The sequence below is a fragment of the Scyliorhinus canicula genome, chromosome 8 (assembly GCF_902713615.1).
Source record: "Scyliorhinus canicula chromosome 8, sScyCan1.1, whole genome shotgun sequence".
NCBI lineage: Eukaryota > Metazoa > Chordata > Chondrichthyes > Carcharhiniformes > Scyliorhinidae > Scyliorhinus > Scyliorhinus canicula.
In genome coordinates this window covers 93,574,621-93,601,019 of record NC_052153.1, presented here as the reverse complement: position 1 = coordinate 93,601,019, position 26,399 = coordinate 93,574,621, and the positions used below count along the sequence as shown (strand labels likewise).

General features: G+C 46.9%; 1 protein-coding gene across 1 annotated transcript in view; it reads left to right on the top strand.

Annotated features, from left to right (window-relative positions):
• LOC119970392 (proprotein convertase subtilisin/kexin type 5-like) overlaps positions 1 to 26,399 on the top strand; it is a 520,270-nt gene that overhangs the window by 133,678 nt on the left and 360,193 nt on the right. The window contains 1 exon segment of the mRNA XM_038804933.1: positions 19,822 to 19,910. Coding sequence (XP_038660861.1) covers positions 19,822 to 19,910 — 89 coding nt within the window.

Genomic DNA, 26,399 nt, shown 5'->3' with positions numbered 1-26,399 from the left:
CTCAGTCTACTCTGCGAACGATACAAGCTTGAGTCTAGACCACATTAGGGTGTGATGTTGCTGTTAATCAATCCTGTCTTGCTCTCTAGGTTTCTGTCGGTGGAAGAGGCAGAGCCTGTGTGCTTTGTCCTTTTTATAGTGGTCGTGTAGTGTCTCCTTGTGGTAATGCCACCTCTGGGTGTCCTGATTACCCATTGGTTGTGTCCTGTTCTGATGACCCATTGGTTGTGTGTCTGCATATCATGACAACAGAAACTCGAAGTGGAGATTCTTATTCTTGCAACTGGTTACCAGACTCAGAAATCTTGGGTTGCTGGCATCAAGTGATAGAACAAGAACATAGAACATACAGAGCAGAAGGAGGCCATTCGGCCCATCGAGTCTGCACCAACCCACTTAAGCCCTCACTTCCTTCCACCCTATTCCCGTAACCCAGTAACCCCTCCTAACCTTTTTGTTTTGGTCACTAAGGGTAATTTTGAATGGCCAATCCACCTAACCTGCACATCTTTGGACTGTAGGAGGAAACAGGAGCACCCAGAGGAAACCCACGTAGACATGGGGAGAACATGCCGACTCTGCACAGACAGTGACCCGGCAGGGAATTGAACCTGGGGCCCTGGCGCTGTGAAGCCACAGTGCTATCCACTTGAGCTACCGTGCTGCCCAGGACAGGTTATTTACGTTGAGTAGCAACAGTGTCAAAGATGCTACTGTAATTGACTACATTCTGGTAGGGTGGAAGAGATTACTATAATTTGTATTTCTGGTGGCAACTGTTTCTTCCTCTAGTAGTAGAGGCTGGTTTAGCTCACTTGGCTAAATCGCTGGCTTTTAAAGCAGGCCAGCAGCACGGTTTTATTCCCGTACCAGCCTCCCCAGACAGGCGCTGGAATGCGGCGACTAGGGGCTTTTCACAGTAACTTCATTGAAGCCTACTCGTGATGATAAGCGATTTTCATTTCATTAGTAGTCAAAGTGGCTATAAAATAAGTCAAATTTAACCATTCCTACATGAAATGACCAAATGATTTAAAATAAATTATGGTTTGTGAGGAATTAGGTTTGTAATCCAGAGGCTGGGGCTAATGATCATGTGATGTGTATTCAAATCCCACCACTATGGTATGTTATTTCCCAGTAGTTGGGAAATTTTTAATTCCGTTAAATAGATGTCAAATTAAAAATGGGCATGGGTAATGTGACACATTAAACTACCAGATTGTCACAGCTCTCCATAACTCCATTGTTGGCAGTGACCACCACACTGTCTCGATTTCCACACTGAGGTCACCATCCATTCAGTCCTGTGGTTTTGCCACTGTGCTAAGTACGATCGACTCAAAAGAATTTGAGCAGCTTGAAGCATCTACAAAATTCTTTTGGGCCATCAATTTCAGAATTGTTCTATGATGATCTATAACCTTATGATGTTGCATGCTCTTGCTCTATTATTAACATCAAGTTGGTATCAACCTGGTTCAAGAAGAAGTGAACCAGAAGTAGCATTATGTGCACTTTTAAATGAGGTGTTAAAGGGCAGCACGGTGGCACAGTGGGTTAGCCCTGTTGCCTCACGGTGCCGAGATCCCAGGTTCGATCCCGGCTCTGGATCACTCAGTGTAGAATTTGCACATTGTCCCCGTGTTTGTGGGTTTCACCCCCACAATCCAAAGATGTGCAGGCTAGGTGCATTGACTATGCTAAATTGCCCCTTAATTGGAAAAAATGAATTGGGTACTCCAAATTTTTTTTTTAAAAGAAAAGAAAGAAATGAGGTGTTAACCTGCAAAGGTTGTAACAGAGGATGATTAAATAACTAATTGGATGGGGAGCGGGCTCGGTGTACATCCCCATCCTGAAAAATGGCAGAGCTCATCATGTCAGTACAATCCAGGCTGAAGCATTTATAGCTATTTTCAGTCAGAAGTGCTGAGTTAATAATCCAATTTTGCCTTTTCTGAAGTTTTCGCCATCCCAGAAACCAGTTTTCACTGAATTCTGTTCACACCGCATGATGCCATGGAACAGCTGACATGCAGCAAAGGCTATATGGGTGTATGGTGGCACAGTGGTTAGCACTGCTGCCTCACAGCGCCAGGGACCCCGGTTCAATTCCGGCCTTGGATGACAGTATGTGAGGAGTTTGCACTTTCTCCCCATGTCTGCGTGGGTTTCCCCCGGGTGCTCTGGTTTCATCCAACAGTTCAAAGATGTGCAGGTTAAGTGGATTGGCCGTGCTAAATGGTGTCCAAAATGTTAGATGGGGTTACTGGGTTATGGGGATAGGGTGTGGGCCTGTCCCCAGGTAGGATGCTCTTTCAGAGGGTTGGTGCAGACTCTATGGACCGAATGGTCTCCTTCTGCACTGTGGGGATCCCTTCATTGATTGAAGGAATTCATCAATGTCCTTCCCTTCATAAAGTCAGAAGTGGAATGCCTGTTGATAATTGTTGGGTCACTGTCTGTGCGGAATCTGCACGTTCTCCCTGTGTCTGTGTAGATTTCCTCCGTGTGCTCCAGTTTCCTCCCACAAGTCCTGAAAGACATCCTGTTGGGTGAATTGGACATTCTGAATTCTCCCTCTGCGTACCCGAACAGGCACTGGAATGTAGCAACTAGGGGCTTTTCACAGTAACTTCATTACAGTGTTAATGTAAGCCTACTTGTGATATTATTATTAATTGCAGAGTGCACTGCTCCATGCATATCTCCTGACTTAATGAAGCAGACTGTGCACACTTAGCACGACCTGGACAACATTCAGGCTTGGGTTGATTTTAAGTGGCAAGTAACATTTGAGGTGGGCAATAATGGTTTCTAACAAGGGAAACTTTACATCACACATGGCCTACAATGATTCAATAAGGTGGTTAACTGCCACTTCCTTGAGGGCAATTGGAGATGGACAATACATCCATATTTCATAAAGAATCACACCTGTTGACTGTGCTCACTAATGTAAGCCATGAGTCACTGTCTCCAATTTTCTGGTATGTCAATCACCCTGGGGCCGTTGCACAGCTATTCAGTATGTTTTCTCTTGGTTTGACAGATGCAATGAAGCATAAGGTTCTTTGGAAAGTATAGGAAAAGATTGGGCAGAATGGTAGCATAGTGGTTAGCACAGTTGCTTCACAGCTCCAGGTTCCCATGTTCGATTCCCGGCAGGGTCACTGTCTGTGCAGAGTTTGCACGTTCTCCCCGTGTCTCCATGGTTTCCTCCGGGTGCTCCGGTTTCCTCCCACAGTCCAAAGGTGTGCAGGTTAGGTGGAATTGGCCATGCTAAATTGCTCCTCTTGTCCAAAAAGGTTAAATGGGGGTTACTGGGTTACGGGAATAGGGTAGATAAGTGGCCATCAGTAGGGTGCTCTTTGTAAGGGCTGGTGCAGACTCGATGGGCCTCCTTCTGCACTGTAAATTCTATGACAACAAGCTTTCAGAAATGAAATACAGTGGACAGAATCTTCTGCTCTTGCAGTGGCGAGCTTGGATGTGGGAAGGACATGTAATTGGCCAAAAAGTTGGGCTTTTGAGGAATATTTTATAGCACAGTCACTAATTTTGGAGCAATTAAAATCATGATGCCCGAGAGAACAGAACTGGAGGAGTGCACAAATCTTGGAGGGTTGTGGCGCTTGATGACATTACAGTAATTAGAGAGTTACAAGGCCATGGAGGTACTTGAAAACAAGGATGAGAATTTTAAAATCGAGGTGTTACTCAACTGAGATCATTATAGGTTCACAAGTACAAAGGTGATGGCTGAGCAGGACTTGCTGCAACTTGGGTCACAGGCTGAATAGTTTTGCATGACCTCTAGTTTAAGGGTGTAGCATATGAATGGCTGACTAGTAGTGTATACTCAAGTTAGAGGTTAAATCTCATGGGATCCAAGGTGAAGTAACCAATTGGATACAAAATTGGCTTCACAACAGAAGACAAAGGGTGGTTGTAGAGGGTTGTTTTTCCAACTGGAGGCCTGCGACCAGCGGTGTACCTCAGGGATCAGTGCTGGGTCCGTAGTTATTTGCCATTTATATTAATGATTTGGATGAGAATTTAGGAGGCATGGTTAGTAAGTTTGCAAATGACACAAAGAATGATGGCATAGTGGACAGTGAAGAAGGTTATCTAGGATTACAATTGGATTGTGATCAATTGGCCAGTGGGCTGATGAATGGCAGATGGAGTTTTAATTTAGATAAATGTGAGGTGATGCATTTTGATAGATCGAATTGGGGCAGGTCATGGTCAGTTAATGGTGGGGTGTTGGGAAGAGTTATAGAACAAAGAGATCTTGGAGTACAGGTTTGTAGCTCCTTGAAAGTGGAGTCACAGATGGACAGGGTGGTGAAGCTTGGTTTCATTGGTCAGAACATTGAATACAGGATGTGGGACGTCTTGCTGAAGTTGTACAAGAGATTAGTAAGGCCACACTTGGAATACTGTGAACAGTTCTCGTCACCCTTTTATAGAAAGGAGATTATTAAACTAGAAAGAGTGCAGAAAAGATTGACTAGGATACTACCACGACTTGATGGTTTGAGTTAAAAGAAGAATCGACTGGGACTTTTCTCTTGAGTGTAGGAGGCTTAGGGGTGATCTTATAGAAGTCTATAAAATAATGAGCGGCATAGATAAGGTAGACCGTCAACATCTTTTCCCAAAGGTAAGGGAGTCTAAAACTAGAGCGCATTGGTTTAAGGTGAGAAGGGAAAGATACAAAAGAGTCCAGAGGGACAATGTTTTCACAGAAGTTGGTGAGTGCCTGGAATGAGCTGCAGTAGTAGAGGCGGGTACAATTGTCTTTTAAAAAGCTTTTAGACAGTTATATGGGTAACATGGGTTCAGAGTGATATGGGCCAAATGTGGGCAATTGGGACGAGCTTAGTGGTAAAAACTGGGCAGCATTGACAAGTTGGGCCAAAGGGCCTGTTTTCCACTGTAAACCTCTGTGACACTATAAGAAAGGCATAGATAGGGGTTCATTAGTAGCTGATGAAGTGGGCTGGTGTCAGAAAGAAATGGTCTTCATGATGGTGGGAAGCTCAACTTGGGGTTTAAACATGATACCAAAGTTGCGTGCAGGCAGTGTGGTTTGGCCAGACAGTCTCAGGGGTGCATGGGAATGGGAGGAGAGAGGAACGGGGTGTTTGGGGGGGGAGGGGAGGAGGGGGGGGGGGGGTGGATGGTTGGTGGTGATGGTTTTGGTGGCTAGGGATCAGGGACCAAATACATTGATTCAACCATTGGTGATATTTCTGCTTATCTAGTCCTTGATGTCAGATAGTCTGATATTTTACAGACAGTGGAAGTGTCAAAAGTGGTAGAGTGAGGTAAGAATCTGTTTTTCTCTGCAGGTGCTGGCTCAGTATTTCCAGAATTTTTGTCCTTTCAGATTTCTAGAATTTGCAGTACTTTGCTTTGATGCTGTGGTATGGATGGATTTGAGAGTGTAAGCAGGCACTGTTTTTAAACGATATCATCAATGGACAGTATGTAGATAGATAGATCATTGGTAAGAAAAAGATCTTGATAAGGAATTAGTATTGTGAAGATAACCAATGAAGGAAAAGTGCCGACTTGTGTGATCCCGACCCTTTGTTCGCATAATTCCAGCATCAGCTAACTTGGTGATTTGAGTTAATTTAGTGGTAAATTGAATGTAACCCATGTTCAATTTTGTACATGAACATAAGCCGAAACAGGACCCTTTGGTGCATAAGCTTGTCAGCCTTCTGTGTCATTTTAATGGATTAGCTTAATTCAAAATACTAGATACATTTTGAATTAAAGATATTTTGAATAATCGGAGGTAGACTATATTAGATATAATCAGACAGTATCATAATTACCTCTGATACTGCCACCTAGTGTTTAGAAAGAATTTGCAAGACAGAACTGAGCCATTCGGCCAACTGGTCTGTGCTAGTATTTGTGCACCACATCAGCCTTCTCATTTTAATCACCTCTCCCACCCAGCCCATGCATCCATCTCATTTTCTATGTGTATGCATCAAGCCTTGCGTTATTGACTCCAAACCAAAAACAAATTGCTGGTAAATGCATCTTGGCTTCAAATAGCTAGTTAACCAATGTTCAACTAATACTGCATATTTAATGGTAGAGATTGTATAAATGGACAAACATTTTTTTCCTCATTGGTAAATCAAAAGCACCTTCTTGTCTTGGTTTTGGGGGTGTGGTGGGAGATGGCAGGGACAGTAGAGAAGCAGCTCTTCTGTTGAAATTGTAAATTCGATTGCAAAGACTGTTGCTGTGCTTTGTGTAATGCAATTACATGCGTGTTATTTTATAAATTAGTTTGCTTATTGGCAGAGAGCGCACCAGAATACTGGTCCATTTATAATGTTTATTGTATGTAGCCAATAGAATCATCTTGATGAGAAAAATATCCACATGCTGTGAAAAATCATTTTACCTGAATTCCGAAATAAAATACTGTGGAAGCTAGAAATCTGAAATAAAAACACATTCTGACAGCATATTGGGGGGGGGGGGGGGGGGGGGGAGGGGAAGAGAAGAGAGATTATTTCAGGTAGAGAACCTCGCGACAGACTTGACATTTTATCTGAATTATTTTGATACATATTACTGAAAATATGGGTAATGAATTTAACAAAATCACTCTCAAGATGTCTACATATACAAAGTGTGTGATTTAGTTAAGCGTGTCACTGATATTCAGTTCTATTTACTTCCCAGTTTCCCTTTTACCCTTCCCTTTCTCCACTTCCAGTGCTGTCTTGAAGGTTACTGCGGCCAATCGTGGCAACTAAATTTTGGCTAATTCAGAATTAGGCCTGGGTAATCCAACATTGGCCATACTTGGATGCAGAGTGTGCTTTAACCACTGCTCTGGATGGTGGTCTTGAAATACAATGGACCTGATGCCATTCAAGATATTTTTGTCCATCTTATCAACAGGCTTTGAATTCAACACTCTTTTGGATTCAGCACTTCTCTCAATTACCTGCTATATGTATGAAGCCATCACCATGTTCATACATAGCTGAACTATGCAAGTACTTGGGAATAGTCTGGATCAATTCCCATGCCTGCCATGGCACTACTTGATGTTTCAGGTCCATTGATCTATATGGATGATAATTATTTGGTATTAAGTAAATAATATAATCCGGGTTCTTGATGAACATCAGACCATTATATTATGTTCCCTGGTTTGTGCATGAGCAGGCTGAGCAACATACTGCAGTATGATCACTATTCTCCTAAATCTCCGTGCTTAAGACCAAAGTTATTTGGCCAAGAGTTTCCATTAGAGGCACCATGAGCAAATTACAACCGGCATAGCACTAGTTTTGCTGAGGTGAAATTGCATTCAAATAATTGGATAGATCAATTAGCATAAATATGAACAAAAAAAGCTCACATGAGTTAGCACAATCAAGCAGTGCAAGGGTAATGGAGTACTAAGAAATGGGTCATTTTCAATTTTTTTAACTCATTGATTTCTGCAGCAGACCAACTGGTAGCTTCAGTTGACTGTTGTTTGCCGCATATTTATTCTGATTACCCTGGATTCATGCAACCACCGCCTTGGATAGGCCACACCTGGAGCACTTTGAGCAGTTTTGGGGATCAGGCTTCAGGAAGGACGTATTTACCTTGGAGATGAATACAGTGAATCAGAATGATACCTGGACTCCAAAAGTTGTTATTGGAAGAGATAACACAAACAAGGGCTGTATATCCTGGAATTTAAAAGGTTGAAGTTTAAAAAAATTAATGGGAGCTGATAAGCTGATTAGACAGATACAGATTGAGGAGTCGAGAACGAGAGGGCATAGTCTAAAAAATAAAACCAGACCTTTGCAGAAGTGAAATGAGAAAACACTTCGAAAGAGATGTTTGGAGCTCTTCTGCAAATGGCAATTGCGAGATTAATTTAAAATTTTACATCTTGCATCTGTAGGTTTTTGTTCCCCAAAGGTATATCTGAATATGTGTGTAAGGTGTTCGGTCACAGATTAGCCATGATCTTTTTGAATGGTGGGTTGGACAGACTTGCTAGGCTAAGTAGCCTTCCATGTGCACATGTTCCAATGTACACCTGAGAACATATGTGCCCCTTCTCGAATGAGCAGAATTGGTGAAAACCTGCTTTTCTGACCTAACCTGTGTATCTGTATGGGTGGGGTCACTAGTTTAGGTGAGGACTTTGCTGGACAAACTTTAAGGAAAGCACATATTTGGGTGTCTCATTTAAAATTTTGATTTCTTTTTTGCTATTTTATTTTTGATTCTGCTCCGATTAAGGGGGTTGTCTGGCAATCTTGTAGATCCACCATTATGTTACACTCCTGTGCAAAGTTGGTCCCACAATGAAACCTCCCATTGGTGATACCAGAACAGCTGACCAAAATAAAATAGGTTTTGGGTAATGATACTGTTCAATCGTATTTACTTTTTAACTGCAGTGCTCCAGTGACGTTCTTTATATTGGTAGCACCGTAGCCAGTTTCTGGGAGTTGTATTTTGTTATGGCTACCGCTTTGAAAAATGGATGCAGTCAAACCTCTGAGTAATGGGCAGGAGGGTGTTCAGAATCATTTTAATTTACATTGCATGACGTTGCTCAGTGAAGGTTCCAGCCATCTCAGCTGACAAAAGCTGAACCTATTTAATTTGTGTATTTTGTGTAAAATGTTAACGTAACACACACCCAGTGACATTGCTGATTGGATGTTGGATGCCAAGATGTATTTCAAAGAAATATTGTACCTTGCAGTGCAAAATCTATTCAACTGCTGAGGTGCAGCTGTTTCTAATCACATCACTTTTTAAGGTAATAAAATCTAATGGTTGTCAATAGGTACAAACTGATTTCTTTTGTAACTTATCTTTGTCAGGAAACATGTTTCCTATCTGTTCAGGTGTAATATAGGCCGCAATTCTCCGTCCAGTGACGGCGGAATTGCGGATTGCGATCTGAAAATGGTCGGTACCGAGCGCCCAACAGAACACCATTCTCTGGTGCTTTGATAACAGCGATTGTACAGTAACATCCGTTAGCATATAATTAACGGGCCCAACCCGGTAGTCTCCGGTCTCCCGCGATCCTCTGGCAGGCGGAAATGATGACATGCGGTTCACTTGTGGTACTTAAAATTGGTAAACGGGCGCTGCAGCTGATGAGGGTGAAGGAGGAGGTGAGCCAAGTTTCCAACGGTGCAACTGTGGATTGCCAGCTGTGCTGCCAGCTAAGGGGCATTTTCCAGGGCCAGGGAGGAGTAGCGGGGGACGGCTAGGAGACAGGCCACAGTATTGGGGTGCCCCACCGGGATGGCCAGGCACAGACCACCATTGCCACAGCCTTCGAGTTGGCCGTCTGGCTGCGTACCCCACCGACTGTCCACTGTGACCTGTAGGTGCACAGAGCGTCACCAGCCGTAAGGATGGACCGTGGCTGTCGGCACCCTCAGAAGTGGAGGCGGTCTCCTGCATATCTAGCCTAGTGACCTGGGTCCTGTTTGGAGACAGACCTCTGGATCCACAGTCTTGCGGGTGGCATGGTGCCTCCCTGTTCTGCCTGCTGCCCATTGGTTGCGGTAGGGACAGATGGAGGGGATGCTAGGGGCACTGTGGTGTTCCAGCACCTCCCCTGCGAGAGTCAATGGCACGGGCCCCATCACCTTCTCCTCCCTCGGGGTGCCTGCTGGCCCTTGGGCTACTCCTTGGGATGGTGATGCGGCTCCCCCGACACCTGGCACTGCCTGTCCTGGAAGCCCGCCTCCATCTTGACCAGGGTCTTCATGCTTGCGCAATGGAGTACCGGGACTGGGAACTCTGAGACTGTGCCATGTAAGTCAGTGACCATGCCAGGTCCCTCCAGTCAGCCTGCACCGGGCCAATGCCCTCGAAGCTTGCAGCAATGACCCGTTGTGACTGGGCCAAGCTCTTCTGCACAGCCGCAATGTCCATGAGGCCCTGTAACATGCCGCCCTGTCCTATACCATGGCCATTGCCCGCACTACCCAAAGGCCTTGGACATCTTGATCCATGGCCGATACATTTGAACCCAAGGCCTCCACCGTGGGCGCCACCGTGCGGTGTTGGTCTGGGTGGCATGCATAGTTGGCATCACTTTCTGCCCCTGCAGTTTGTTGAACCCCTCCACCTGTAAGCGCTGGCTGGTTGTTGACAACCATAGAACATAGAACATAGAACATAGAACGATACAGCGCAGTACAGGCCCTTCGGCCCTCGATGTTGCACCGACATGGAAAAAAAAAAACTAAAGGCCATCTAACCTACACTATGCCCTTATCATCCATATGCTTATCCAATAAATTTTTAAATGCCCTCAATGTTGGCGAGTTCACTACTGTTGCAGGTAGGGCATTCCACGGCCTCACCACTCTTTGCGTAAAAAACCCACCTCTGACCTCTGTCCTATATCTATTACCCCTCAATTTAAGTCTATGTCCCCTCGTGCTAGCCACCTCCATCCGCGGGAGAAGGCTCTCGCTGTCCACCCTATCTAACCCTCTGATCATTTTGTATGCCTCTATTAAGTCACCTCTTAACCTTCTTCTCTCTAACGAAAACAACCTCAAGTCCATCAGCCTTTCTTCATAAGATTTTCCCTCCATACCAGGCAACATCCTGGTAAATCTCCTCTGCACCTGTTCCAAAGCTTCCACGTCCTTCCTATAATGAGGCGACCAGAACTGTACGCAATACTCCAAATGCGGCCGTACCAGAGTTTGGTACAGCTGCATCATGACCTCATGGCTCCGGAACTCAATCCCTCTACCAATAAAGGCCAACACACCATAGGCCTTCTTCACAACCCTATCAACCTGGGTGGCAACTTTCAGGGATCTATGTACATGGACACCGAGATCCCTCTGCTCATCCACACTACCAAGAATTTTACCATTAGCCAAATATTCCGCATTCCTGTTATTCTTTCCAAAGTGAATCACCTCACACTTCTCCACATTAAACTCCATTTGCCACCTCTCAGCCCAGCTCTGCAGCTTATCTATGTCCCTCTGTAACCTGCAACATCCTTCCGCACTGTCTACAACTCCACCGACTTTAGTGTCGTCTGCAAATTTACTCACCCATCCTTCTGCGCCCTCCTCTAGGTCATTTATAAAAATGACAAACAGCAACGGCCCCAGAACAGATCCTTGTGGTACGCCACTCGTAACTGAACTCCATTCTGAACATTTCCCATCAACTACCACTCTCTGTCTTCTTTCAACTAGCCAATTTCTGATCCACATCTCTAAATCACCCTCAATCCCCAGCCTCCGTATTTTCTGCAATAGCCGACCGTGGGGAACCTTATCAAACGCTTTACTGAAATCCATATACACCACATCAACTGCTCTACCCTCGTCTACCTGTTCAGTCACCTTCTCAAAGAACTCGATAAGGTTTGTGAGGCATGACCTACCCTTCACAAAACCATGCTGACTATCCCTAATCATATTATTCCTATCTAGATGATTATAAATCGTATCTTTTATAATCCTCTCCAAGACTTTACCCACCACAGACGTTAGGCTCACCGGCCTATAGTTACCGGGGTTATCTCTACTCCCCTTCTTGAACAAAGGGACCACATTTGCTATCCTCCAGTCCTCTGGCACTATTCCTGTAGCCAATGATGACCTAAAAATCAAAGCCAAAGGCTCAGCAATCTCTTCCCTGGCTTCCCAGAGAATCCTAGGATAAATCCCATCCGGCCCCGGGGACTTATCTATTTTCACCTTGTCCAGAATTGCCAACACTTCTTCCCTACGCACCTCAATGCCATCTATTCTAATAGCCTGGGTCTCAGCATTCTCCTCCACAATATTATCTTTTTCTTGAGTGAATACTGACGAAAAGTATTCATTTAGTATCTCGCTTATCTCCTCAGCCTCCACACACAACTTCCCACCACTGTCCTTGACTGGCCCTACTCTTACCCTAGTCATTCTTTTATTCCTGACATACCTATAGAAAGCTTTTGGGTTTTCCTTGATCCTACCTGCCAAAGACTTCTCATGTCCCCTCCTTGCTCGTCTCAGCTCTCTCTTTAGATCCTTCCTCGCTTCCTTGTAACTATCAAGCGTCCCAACTGAAACTTCACGCCTCATCTTCACATAGGCCTCCTTCTTCCTCTTAACAAGAGATTCCACTTCTTTGGTAAACCACGGTTCCCTCGCTCGACCCCTTCCTCCCTGCCTGACTGGTACGTACTTATCAAGAACATGCAATAGCTGTTCCTTGAACAAGCTCCACATATCCAGTGTGCCCAACCCTTGCAGCCTACTTCTCCAACCAACACATCCTAAGTCATGTCTAATGGCATCATAATTGCCCTTCCCCCAGCTATAACTCTTGCCCTGCGGGGTATACTTATCCCTTTCCATCACTAACGTAAAGGTCACCGAATTGTGGTCACTGTCTCCAAAGTGTTCACCTACCTCCAGATCTAACACCTGGCCTGGTTCATTACCCAAAACCAAATCCAAAGTGGCCTCACCTCTTGTTGGCCTGTCAACATATTGTGTCAGAAAACCCTCCTGCACACATTGTACAAAGAACGACCCATCCAATGTACTCGAACTATATCTTTTCCAGTCAATATTAGGAAAGTTAAAGTCTCCCATAACAACTACCCTGTTACTTTCGCTCTTTTCCAGAATCATCTTCGCCATCCTTTCCTCTACATCTCTAGAACTATTAGGTGGCCTATAGAAAACTCCCAACAGGGTGACCTCTCCTTTCCTGTTTCTAACCTCAGCCCATACTACCTCGGAAGAAGAGTCCCCATCTTGCATCCTTTCTACCACCGTAATACTGTCCTTGACTAGCAGCGCCACACCTCCCCCTCTTTTGCCCCCTTCTCTGACCTTACTAAAGCACCTAAACCCCGGAACCTGCAACAACCATTCCTGTCCCTGCTCTATCCATGTCTCTGAAATGGCCACAACATCGAAGTCCCAGGTACCAACCCATGCTGCCAGTTCCCCTACCTTATTTCGTATACTCCTGGCATTGAAATAGACACACTTCAAACCACAGACCTGAACACTGCCGCCCTCCTGTGAAGTCAAAACTGTGCTCCTGACCTCTCTACTCTCAATCTCTCGCTCCCCAAAACTACAATCCAGGTTCCCATGCCCCTGCTGAATTAGTTTAAACCCCCCCAAAGAGTACTAACAAATCTCCCCCCCAGGATATTGGTGCCCCTCAGGTTCAGATGTAGACCATCCTGTCTATAGAGGTCCCACCTTCCCCAGAAAGAGCCCCAGTTATCCAGAAATCTGAATCCCTCCCGCCTGCACCATCCCTGTAGCCACGTGTTTAATTGCTCTCTCTCCCTATTCCTCATCTCACTATCACGTGGCACGGGCAACAACCCAGAGATAACAACTCTGTTTGTTCTCGCTCTGAGCTTCCATCCTAGCTCCCTAAAGGCCTGCCTGACATCCTTGTCCCCTTTCCTACCTATGTCGTTAGTGCCAATGTGGACTACGACTTGGGGCTGCTCCCCCTCCCCCTTAAGGACCCGGAAAACACGATCCGAGACATCACGTACCCTTGCACCTGGGAGGCAACATACCAAACGTGAGTCTCTCTCGCTCCCACAAAATCTCCTATCTGTGCCCCTGACTATTGAGTCCCCAATTACTAATGTTCTACTCCTTTCCCCCCTTCCCTTCTGAGCAACAGGGACAGACTCCGTGCCAGAGGCCCGTACCCCATGGCTTACCCCTGGTAAGTCGTCCCCCCCACAAGTATCCAAAACGGTATACTTGTTACTCAGGGGAACGACCGCAGGGGGTCCCTGCACTGACTGCTTCTTCCCAGTCCCTCTTACAGTTACCCATCTATCTCCAGTCTTTGGTGTAACTACTTCCCTGAAGCTCCTATCTATGACCCCCTCTGCCTCCCGAATGATCCGAAGTTCATCCAGCTCAAGCTCCAGGTCCCTAACACGGTTTTTGAGGAGCTGGAGTTGGGTGCACTTCCCACAGATGAAATCAGCAGGGACACTGACGGCGTCCCTCACCTCAAACATTCTGCAGGAGGAGCATTGTACTGCCTTCCCTGACATCCCCTCTAGATTAAAAAAAAACAAGAAAAAGAAAAAGAAAGGAAGAACTTACCTGATATTACCTCAAACCCTGATCCCGCTGAAAGGTAAGCAAATTTAAAGGCACTCACTCACCTTCACGACAGGCCCCTGCTCCCGCTTCCCAACCACCGTGGGGTGGGGGGGTTGGTTAGAGGAGGAGGTAGGGTGGGAAACACTCACAAAGTGTTTCGGGTTTAACTGTCACTTGCCAACAGCCCCTCCACAAACCACCTTCAACTTAGGCTGACCGCACTGCACGTATGCAAATTTCCCCAGAACAGCTGATCAGTAGCTCTGCTCTGCTGCCCTCTGCTGGTTGCTTGCCTTTACTCAAACTCCTTGGGTCTTCTTCGCAGGTTCACCTTCAACTTAGGCTGACCGCACTGCACGTATGCAAATTTCCCCAGAACAGCTGATCAGTAGCTCTGCTCTGCTGGTTGCTTGCCTTTACTCAAACTCCTTGGGTCTTCTTCGCAGGTTCACCTTCAACTTAGGCTGACCGCACTGCACGTATGCAAATTTCCCCAGAACAGCTGATCAGTAGCTCTGCTCTGCTGCCCTCTGCTGGTTGCTTGCCTTTACTCAAACTCCTTGGGTCTTCTTCGCAGGTTCACCTTCAACTTAGGCTGACCGCACTGCACGTATGCAAATTTCCCCAGAACAGCTGATCAGTAGCTCTGCTCTGCTGGTGAACCCTCATGTAATCTCTGCGCCTGCATCGTCAACATTGATGGGACCACCCTTTCCAGAAGCACAAGACATGTCTGGACAGCAGCTAGTCCCTGGGTCAGGCCACCCTCTGACCGTCCGCACCCTTGGGGGTTCCTGCCTCCACCAGTTGTACCACTTCATGTCTGTGGTGCGCACCGGATAGTGTCCCATCAATCTCTTGGCTGTAATGCCCAACCGAGTGAGTATCTCTGGGATGGGGTAGGGTGCTGGTGACAGCAGTGACAAAAAGTCGGTATCGTCCCCGGACATGTTCTCTGAGGTGTTGCAGGGGACGCTGTTCGGCAACAGGCCCAGCCTCATTTCCAGGTTATCCTGCAAGACAAAACGCAAGACGCATGGTTAGATCGTGAATAGATGTGAGGGATGAGACATTTGCCACAGGGACATCGCAGTTTGTTACAGGATCACTTGCATTCTCCAATGCCGACCTCTGCCGAGGCAACTGTCTGCTCTCCAACTCTGCCGACCAGCCCAAAGCCCTCTGCTCTGCGACAGTGAAGGGCAGTAGGCCCAGTGGTACCCTCCAATTTTCTCTCTCACCTGACGGAAATGTACAGTGTGAGACACTTGGACGTGGGCAGAGCAGAGGGTCCATGGCAAGTAGCCTGTGTTTGCAGAGCACCCAGCCATGGCGGGCGGTATGGGTGTTAGCATGTGATGCAGGGTGGGATGTGAATGGACTGCTGGCGGTCGGGTTCGATTGCCCACGGAGTGCACACTCGCCCCACATGGAACGGGAGGAGGACACGCGATACCGGTTGCCGTCAAGGTGACGGTGGCACTCAACTTTTATACTACCGGCTCCTTCCAGTCTCCGAGTGGGGACCTATCCAGGATATCGCAGGCATCGGTCCACAGGTGCATCCGGGATGTGACCGACACCCTGTTTGCAATCGCCGACCGCTACATCACCTTTCCCGAAGACCGAGCAAATCAAGAAGCACGAGCCCGTGCATTTGCCAACGTGGCCGGGATACCGATGGTCCAGGGAATGATTGATTGTCTTCACGTCCCCATGCGCCCGCCTGCAGGCAATAGGGAAGTGTTTACAAATAGGAGGGGGATGTACTCCATGAACATCCAGTTGGTATGCGACCCACACATGAAGATCATGCACGTGTGCGCAAGGTTCCCTGGGAGTGTGCATCATGCGTACATTCTTGCGCAGTTGTTCATCCCTGCTATGTTTGAGAGACGGCTCCCCTGGCTGAGGGGCTGGTTGCTGGCCGACAGGGGTTATCTACTGAGGTATTGGCTGATGACGCCCATACGGAGGCCTCAGACCAATGCGAAGAACCTTTAGAATGAGGCCCATGCAGCAACCAGGGGTGTGGTGGAGCACTGCTTTGGTCTTCTGAAAATGAGATTCAGGTGCCTGGACCGCTCCGGAGGAGCCCTGCAGTACCAGCCTGAGAGGGTCGCTTGCATTGTTGTGGTATGCTGTGCGCTGCACAACATCGCAATGCAGAGGGGAGATGCCCTGGTGGAGGAGTCGGAGGGAGAAGCCACTGGCAGTGGTGCCAACACTGAGGAGGTGGAGGGGGTTGGAGGTGCATCGGGGGCAGCACACGGACACGACCCGTGTGCTGGTAATGTACAGGAGGCTGCACGATGGCACCGGCGAGGACAGTTGGCACGGGACGCGTTGGTGGCTGCAGGATTCACACGTTGCGTGCAACGGCATCGCTGAACACTACCACTACCACCTGGATTGCCAGTCGTGCAGACAGTCAGCACACAAATATTAAGTGCAGATGCCCTAGCCCCTACAACTAAACTGTGCCCTTCACCCGTGCCAACTTACTATGTGTCCCTCTTCATTGCCTTACGGGCCCTACAACTACGTCTAAGTGAATCCCCAGATGGTATAGCAGGAGACGGACTGCTGAGAATCACGCCCCACGACATGTCTCCCCGTCGGCACTCGTTTCCTGGGGCGACCTGGCCTTGATGGGCCAGGCTGCTCCGCGGGCATTTTGGATGACGTGGTGCCACCCTGCTCTGCCCGCTGCCCACCCAATGCACCAGGGATGGGATGGGGGGAGGCAGAGCGTCAGGGACGTCACGTGATGGAGTTAATGGGACGGGCCCCGGAACCACCACCTCCCTCGGGGAACCTGGTGGCCCCCGAGCCTCACTGTGGGACAGAGGTGTGAGCGGGGAGGCCCCGTCACCCCACCGACACCTGGCGCTGCCAGTCCTGGAGGCCTGCAACGACCAGGTTCCGAACGTTCGCAGAGACTGAGTCCAGGGAGTGAGACATTCCCGCCAGGGACTGTGCAACCTCAACCTGTGAGTGCGCGCCGCCACCCAGCACGTGCGTCAGGCGGTCGATGCGCTCCGCGACTGACTGCTGGGACGGGGCCATGGCCTGGTGAGACATGGCCAGGGCCCGTAGCGCACCGGCAATGTCATGTTGGCTCTGGCGCATTGCTGCCTGTGAGAGGGCAGCCCTCTCCAGGGCCGTGGATGATGGGTGCACATGAAGCCCAACGCCTTGTAGAACCTGACCCATGGCCGAAACCGTTTCACCCATTGCCTTGACCTCGGATGCCACCCGTGCGGTGTCGGCCTGTGTGGCTGCCATGAGCGGCGCCACTCCCTGCTCTTGGACACAATTTGACTCCTCTAACTGTGTCTGCAGCTGCTGGAAGATGGTCCTCATCCCGTCATTGTGTCCCTGGGTTTCAAAATGCATTGGCTGTTCAGGTGGGTCGAGTAAATCCAGGAACCTGGGCAACGTCTGGGCGGCAGCTGGATGCTGGGCCTGGGCTGATCTCCGACAGTCCAGGCCCTCGGCTGCTCTGACCTCCATCTGCTGTACCGGCTCAGCTGTGTGATGCACACCAGACCGTGACCCAGGGGCCTCATCACTTAATTGCCCAACCGAGGTGAGTGTCTCTGGGATGGTGGATGGTGTGGGAGACAGCAGTGCTGCAAGCTCTAGGTCCTCGTCCGTCAGAAATTCAGGAGGGTTCTGGTCCCATTCATGTCCCAGCACGTGGCCCATTTCTGGTTCAGCGTCAGGTGAGTCCGTTGACTGCGTCGCCGTCCTCTTTGCATCTGGGTCCACTGACCCCGTCCTGTCCTGTCTCACGGCCCGACCTTCGGGCAATGCACAGCCATGAAAGTCGTCACTGTCCGTCCTCTGTACGTCCTGCAGAGTCCCGGATTTGGAGGATGGCCCTCCTGGCCGACCTCCTGCCACCCTCTGGGTGCGGTGGTTGTTATGGATGGTCGCCTGTGTGGGGCAGCAGACGGCCCTGGACGTTCGTCAGCACGCCCTAGGGAACAGAATAATACGGGGTTAGTTAGACACGCTCGGCCGGGCATAGGATGGTCCAGTGGGTAGAGTGTGAGGGGACTGAGGATGGGGGGTCCAGTGGGTAGAGTGTGAGGGGACAGAGGATGGGGGGTCCAATGGGTAGAGTGTGAGGGGACAGAGGATGGGGGGTCCAGTGGGTAGAATGTGAGGGGACAGAGGATGGGTAATTTTAAAACATGTACAAAGTAATCTGATTAAAATGGAAGAACTAGGTGTAGATTTGATGCCACTACTTTGTAAACTACAACATGACTAGAATGTGGTTTTCAAATTAAGGTACATAGATTTTACCCTTCAAAGCCTGACATTATCAAACCATTGCTGGTTTGTGCCCAAGCCATCTATGTGCAGCATGGTAGCACAGTGGTTAGCACCGTTGCTTCACCACTCCATGGTCCCAGCTTCGATTCCCGGCTTGGGTCACTGTCTCTGCGGAGTCTGCATATTCTCCCTGTGTCTGCGTATTCTCCCTGTGTCTGCGTATTCTCCCTGTGTCTGCGTAGTTTCCCCCGGGTGCTTCGGTTTCCTACCACAAGTCCCGAAAGACGTGCTGACAGGTAAGTTGGATATTCTGAGTTTTCCCTCTGTGTACCCGAACAGGCGCCAGAATGTGGCAACTCTGGTCTTTTCACAGTAACTTGATTAATGTAAGCCTACTTGTGACAACAAAGATTATTATTGTGATACCAGCAGTGCCAAACCTTTGGGCATGTTGATGATTGTGAAGTGTAACATTAAGAACTTCGATCTTGGAAAATGTATAAAAAGAGCAGGCAAAAGAGAAACTAGAAAATATAGTGCTTCCCATGTAGAATTGGTCCTGATATAAATCTTCAATGAAAGTATATTGTTTCTTTGGGGGGGGAGAGGGGGGATGGAAAAGTGAGAGCTAGGCAAATCCAAAAAGCTCACCATTACTGCCACCCTCAGGGGAACTTCTTTTAAAATAAATTTAGAGTACCCAATTCTTTTTTTCTAATTAAGGGGTAACTTAGCATGGCCAATCAACCTACCCTACACATCTTTGGTTGTGGGGGGTGAAGCCCACACAGACACAGGGAGAATGTGCAACTCCAGCCGAACAGTGACCTGGGGCCGGGATCAAATCTGTCCTCCGAAGAGTAGAAATTTCTCCTTGTGTGGCACTGCTCTTAATGGCACAAAGTAGATTGAGAAAGTGGTTAAAAATGCATGTGGGACTCTCTGCTTTAGAAACCAAGAAGCATACAGTACAAAAGCAAGGAAGTGCATACATCTCCAGATCTTTCTATTCCTGCATCTCCCTTTAGAATTGTACCGTTTAGTTTGTATTGCCTCACTATATTCTTGCTCCCAAAATGTTCCTACTGCATACTATGCATCATCTGCCATGTGTTTGTCCATTCTACAAGCCTGTTTGGCTTGAAGTCTATCACTACCCTCCTCACAATTCACAATACTTTGAAGTTTTGTTTCATCCGCAAATTTTGAAATTGTGTCCTGTGATTCAAATCCAGGTTGTTAATATATGTCAAGAAAAGCAGGGGTTCTAGCTCCAACCCCTGTGCAAACCTCCTTCAATTGTCTGAACTGTTCAAATTTCACCATTTGCTCCCAATGTATAACGTGCTTTTCCTTGTATGTTGTCCCACAGGCACGGAACCCGATGTGCAGGAGAGGTGGCTGCTGTTGCGAACAATTCACATTGCACAATAGGAGTCGCTTATAATGCCAAGATTGGAGGTTTGTGAAATGTTCTTATTCTAAAATGAAACCATTCATATGTGCAAAGAATATATATTGATATTTTGATTCACCTTTACTGCACTGATAAATCGAGCACAAAATTGATGGATGCAAGGCAAGGAAAAAAGATGAATGGGTGAGGTATGGGTCCAGGATACTTTTTATTCATCTTTTAGATCATGACCAAATTCATTCAGGATTTAATGAAAGCTATCTTTCTCTGCCACTTGATGAGGCCATAAAGTACAAGTCGATTTGAACAGTCTCCGGCTTCGCTGGGTCCCCATCTTCTGCATAACTCCTATCACCAACATCTCATCTATTACCCTCAGCTGCTCCAATCTCTCCTTTGTCCACCCTGGCCTTAAACGAAATTACCTCACCCTTCACCACCGCCTTTAGAGCCTCCCAGACAACTGCCTTCGACACCTCACCCATACAGTTAAAACCTACATATTCCTTAATTACCGTTTCAATTTTCTCACAGAACACTTGGTTCCCCAAAAGCCCCATAACCAGTTTCCACCTTCGCTACCCCCTTCTCCAGTACCATATCCACCCAATGCGGAGCATGATCTGACACTGCAATTGCCGAGTATTCCGACCCCTTCACCCCAGCCAGCAAAGCCTTCCCCACCACAAAAAAGTTGATCCATGAGTATACCTTATGGACTGCTGAGAAAAACAAGTACTCCCGTTCCCTTGGGTGTAGGAACCTACAAGGGTCCACCTCTCCCATTTCCACCATTAGCCCAGCCAGCGCCTTAGCCCCCCACGATGGGACCAGCGAGCGCGGCCGTGATCTGTCCAACCTGGGCTCCTGCGCCAAGTTCCAGTCCCCCCCGCAATCAGTTTGCGTGTGTCCAAGTCGGGGATGGCCCCAAACACCTTCTTCGCGAATCCCACATCATCCGAATTGGGACTGTATACACTTAACAGCGCCACTAATCTCTCCTCCAGCGCCCCTGTCACAATCACATATCTACCCCCCTGATCTGCCACTACCTTCTCCATCTAGAAGCGTACCCTTTTGCTGACTAGCACCGCTACCCCTTGAGCCCTTCCGTCAAATCCAGAGTGAAACACTTGACTAACCCAGTCCTTGCCTCCTAGGCCCATTGAAGCCTGCTGTCCAGGCTCCAATGTCCGCAGCCCTCCTCTCACCTCACCTTCGTTCACTAGCTGACTTTAGTTAGCTAGCGCGGGTGGCTCCCCCCGCCAAGATATATTGTCCCCTTCCACCCAGTCCTAGAGAAAGAAAAGACAAAACCAACAATCCTACCCATAAATTCACTAACATAAGATTTAACCGTCGCAACACAGAACACCAATCAACCCAACCATTAACTTGAATTCTGTTGCAATGCAAAGAGAAGTAGATTACAATACACATCAGTAAACAGAAAGTTGTAGCATTTATACATTTTCCAGCAGCCCAAACACAGTCCACAGTCTCTCTTCCAGTTCCGCTTCTCATGTCTGCCGCAAGCTTTCTGCCCTCATGAACGCCTCAGCCGCCTCCACTGTCTCAAAATAAAAGTCTTTGGTGTTATACATCACCCTCAGCTTCGCCGGATACACCATACCAAATCGCACCCCCTGTTTGTACAGTGCCACCTTCACCCGCCCGAACGCCGCTCGTCTCTTTGCCAACTCAACCACCAAGTCCTGATAGATCTGAACTCCAGCAACGTCCCACTGCACCTCACACTTCTGCTTCGCCCAGCTTAACACCTTCTCCTTCATACAGTACTTATGGAAGCAGATAATTACTGCTCTTGGCGGCTCATTCACCTTGGGCTTCAGCCTTAATGTCCGATGAGCTCGGTCCAGTTCGTACTGGGAGGAGTTCTCACCCTCCCCCATCAGCTTTGCCAGCTTCTTAGCAAAGTACTCTGTTGGCCTTGGGCCCTCTGTCCCTTCGGGCAAGCCCACAATTCTCAGACTGCCGTCTTGAGCGGTTCTCCAAGTCCTCGAGCTTTGCTCGAAGTCCTCTGTTGACCTCCACAACTCTCTGCAGCTCATCCCCCATCGAGGTAAGCTGGTCGCTGTGCTGCAACACTGCTTCCTCCACTTCCTTCATCTTCTCGCCCTGCTCTCTCACCTCGGCCAATGTCTTTGCCACAGTTACCCTCACTGGGGCGATTGTTTCCTTCACCAATGATTTCAATGCGCCAGCCGTCTCCTTCCTCAAAGCCTCCATATGCCTCGCAAACTGCTTTACCAGCTCCATCACCATCACCTCGGTCATCTTTTCCACTGTAAGTAGTGCGACCCCACCATGCGGTCCGGCATCCACCATCTTGTCAGCGCTTTTGCTGGCCTTCTCGTGTTTTCTTCCTTCTTCCTAGCTGCTTTTTGCATCCTCTAACGACTTATCATTTCTTCTCTCTTTCTTCAATCCGAAAATAACTAAATAATTATTTTCACAAATTTTTTCCCAAAAATTCCAAAGCCAAGAAATCTCTTCTCCGGGGACCGGACTTCAAACTCCTCAAAGATCCATTTTCAGTGGGAGACACCCAGTGTGCTCTAGTCCCCCTCTGCATCGTGTTCTGGACTCAGGCCTGCTACCTCGATTGCATCCTCATATTTGGAGAATTAACGGTGCTTCAAGTTCTTCCTTCCATCTGCTATGATCACCTTATTTTCTAGAAATCCTTCTAATGCCTTCATAAAGGATTGTGAGGAATCAATCTCATGAATACACTTTTATTCTTTACTGTTTTGTGTGAGGGGCAATTCAAAAAGAAGGTTGCTTGAAATTTGTTATTTTTGTGCTGACCCTGACCTAAACAGAGTTTCCTTCATTTTCTTTTTCAGCTCTTTGCTGCAATCAGCAACAATTGATTTATATTGAATTGTTAACGTAGCTCAATGATAATCTTTCCTGTGAGCCAGAGGTTGTGGGTCGTGCAAATTCCCCTCTAGGTGAGAGCTATATCACCATTCCTTCGCTGCTGTGAGATCAAAATCCTGGACCTTCTTTTCTAACAACAGTTAGTGTTCCTACACCACATGAAGAAACAGTGGTGTAGTGGTAATATCAATGGTGATATAGTTCCACTTAGAGCGGAGCATGCACAACCCATTGGGCTAGTAATCTGGAGGCTCAGGCTAATGCCCGGGATGAGGGTACAAATCTCACCATGGCAGCGGGTGGAATTTAAATTCAATTAATATTTCACATTTGAAAATCTAATTGCAGTAATGGTGACCATGAATCCATTTTTGATTGTCATAAAAAACCATCTAGGTCATTAATGGCCTTTTGGTGGAGAAAATCTGCTGTTCTCACCTTGTCTAGCCTGAATATAATTTCAGATCCATAGCAATATGGTTGACTCTTCATAGCCTTGTGAAAGGGTGTGGCAAGTCAGAGGCAGTTGAGAGTGGGCAACAAATGCTGGCCTTGCTAGTGATATCAATCTCGGGGTTGGGGGAAGAGGGGAGCAGTCAAGTCAAAAGGAAAAAATAATCTATTTACTCATGGATATGGGGATCGTTTGTGTCATACCTTGAAAAGTATCAGAAGGGAAGAAGTTGATTGAAATGTAAACCTTAGGAGCCAGGATCCAAAATGGTGGGAAAAATGGGCGCCATGGATGTATTTGATGAAGATTGAGACTTGGAACTCATACGAGAAAAGATTATCTCCGCAAATAAAACACTGGAAGACCTAACGTTTGCAACATTTCTCAGTTCAGTAGGGCATAAAACCTTTATGCTGCTCCAAAATTTATTTCCCCCAACAAAATTAGGACTAAAGACCTACATCAAATGAATGAAAATTTTAGAAGAGGGTATTTCGCTCCTAGACTGTTATTGATTGCAGAAAAATTTTGGTTCCACTGCCACATTCCGGAAGATGGTAAAAATATTTTACAATTTGTAAGGACTTTAAGAAGGTTAGCAAAATATTGTGAGTTTTGTACAACTCTTGATGACACTATTTGTGATAATCTGGTTTGTGGACTCCACAGAGAAACTTTTCTTAGGAAGCTGCTTACTGTCAGTGATTTAACACTCAAAGTTACTGTGAGATTTGCTTTATCCATGGAGCAACAAAAGAATACTCACAGGTGCTTCAGTGAATATACACATAATGGGCACCACAAGGAACAAGGCAGCAAACGTACAACCATGTCACCGATGTACCAGCTTGGACACATGGCAGGAGAATGCACGTGTAGAACAAATACATGAAAGAACTGTGGGGGATGAAGGGCCATATTGCCAAGGCATATTGTGCTCAGAAAACCTTTTCAACACCAAGAATGTGCAAGAAAAAAACATATCTAAACAGACTAACTGTGTCTATAAATTGGTAGACGAAGTTCAAGACCACTCGGAAGATAACATATCGAAGCTACTGCAGGAGCTGAAACAAGGTGATTGTCAGCAGGGCGATCAACAATGTTTTTGGGCAGATCCAAATTGAAGGTCACAAAATCAAAATTTATGTGGATACGGGTGCAGCTGTATCCTTAATACCTGAGAGAATTTCATAAACCATAAAATGTGATCCACAGAAGAGGTCGTTGAAAGGATGCATTATGGTGAAAGTAGGAGCAAGTGGACAAATGTGGAAATGTTCCAGTTTGCACAGGGACCGAAGATGATAGCAATCTTAAAAGCACCTCGTTCTTCAAATGTGACATGATTAGGGTCATTTTTAGGATTGATCAATTTTTATCGTACATTTGTATTGAATTTCATAACATGATTGCAGCCTTTAAACACTTTGCTATGTGTCGAGCAGGCTTGGCACTGATCAGAAGAATGTGAAAGTGCATACAATGAGATAAAAGATGCCTTCATAGAATCATAGAATCCCTACAGTGCTGAAGGAGGCCATTCAACCCAACCCCCAGCCTTGTACACGTAACCCATTGACCCCACCTAATCTTTGGACACTAGAGACAATTTAGAATGGCTAATCCATCTAACTGTTGCTTCACAGCTTCAGGGTCCCAGGTTCAATTTCCGGCTTGGGTCACTGTCCGTGTGGAGTTTGCACATTCTCCCTGTGTTTGCGTGGATTTCAACCCCACAACCCAAAGATGTGCAGGGTAGATGGACTAGTCACGCTAAAGTGCCCCTTAATTGGAAAAAAAAAAGAATTGGGTACTCTAAATTTATATATTTTTTTAAAAAGTCGAAGGATGAGCGATATTGACAAAAGAGTGAACAAATTTTTAATTTCTGACTGGAACACTGCACCCACAACCATGCAGAGTTCACCTGGAATGCTGTTGTTCAAAAGGAAACTGCGAACACAGTTTCATCTGTTAATTCCACCTGTTACCTGAGATTGTCAAATGACAACAACAAGCGCAAATTGCCAGGAGGAAGCAAAACTCTGAAAGGAGAGTATTCTACCAGGGATAGCAAGTGCTAGCAAGCAGCTACATCACCAGCGAGAAATGGATACCTGCTGTGATCCTAGCAAAGCAAGGTCCAATTTCATATACAGATGATGAATGAGTTTGTTAACGTACTGCTGATCTTCCATGAAGTGAAATTGCCATCATGAAGTGAAATTGCCGCAACATTTACAGAAATTCCACAGTTGGAAAATATAGACAAGTGATACTTCAGAACAGTGACCAAACACTGAGACAAGTTCAGATTCTAGACACTGGAGTAAGTTCCCAGGATGTACCACCTGCTGAAGGGAACAAGGACACTTTCAGAGCCGGCATGGTGGCACAGTGGTTAGCACTGCAGCCTCACAGTGCCAGGGACCTGGGTTCAATTCGGGCCTTCAGAGACTGTCTGTGTGGAGATTGCACATTCTCCCAGTGTCTGCGTGGGTTTCCTCCGGATGCTCCGGTTTCTTCCCAAAGCCCAAAGATATGCAGGTTAGGTGGATTGGTGAAGGGAAGATTGCCCCTTTAGTGTGCAGGTCTGGTGGGATTATGGAGATAGGGCAGGTGAGTAAGTGTTGGTACACACGTGATGAGCCAAATGACCTCCTTCTCTGTAGGGACGTGGTATCAAGAAGCCAGGTTCCAGAAGGCCGAATTCAACCCAAATGCAATAGACTTCTACCCAAGAGACTGTTTTATTGAATTTTATGAATGTGTATAAAGATAATGCATAAGTGGATCTGTTGTATAAATTGTTGTCAATGCGCGAATGAAGGGGCGGGATGTTAAAATACAGCTCTGCTGGTAAAGCATCATATTATGTGTAATGACGTCAGCAGTGTTGCTGTTCTCCATCTTGAATTATATGAGCAACACCTCTTAATAAAACCTCTCATGGTGTTTGAAAGAATCTAGAATGTGGGCACTTCCATACCTTTTCCCTTTGTGGTTAACAAAGAAACATTTTGATGTCTCAAGTGGACATAATAAACACCATTTGAGGAACAGCAAGAGAGCTTTCCATGGTGTGCTGGTCAATATCTAACCCACCACCAACATCACTAAAAACATAAACAAACTGATCTAGAGTTTGCATGCCAAACAACCTATTGAA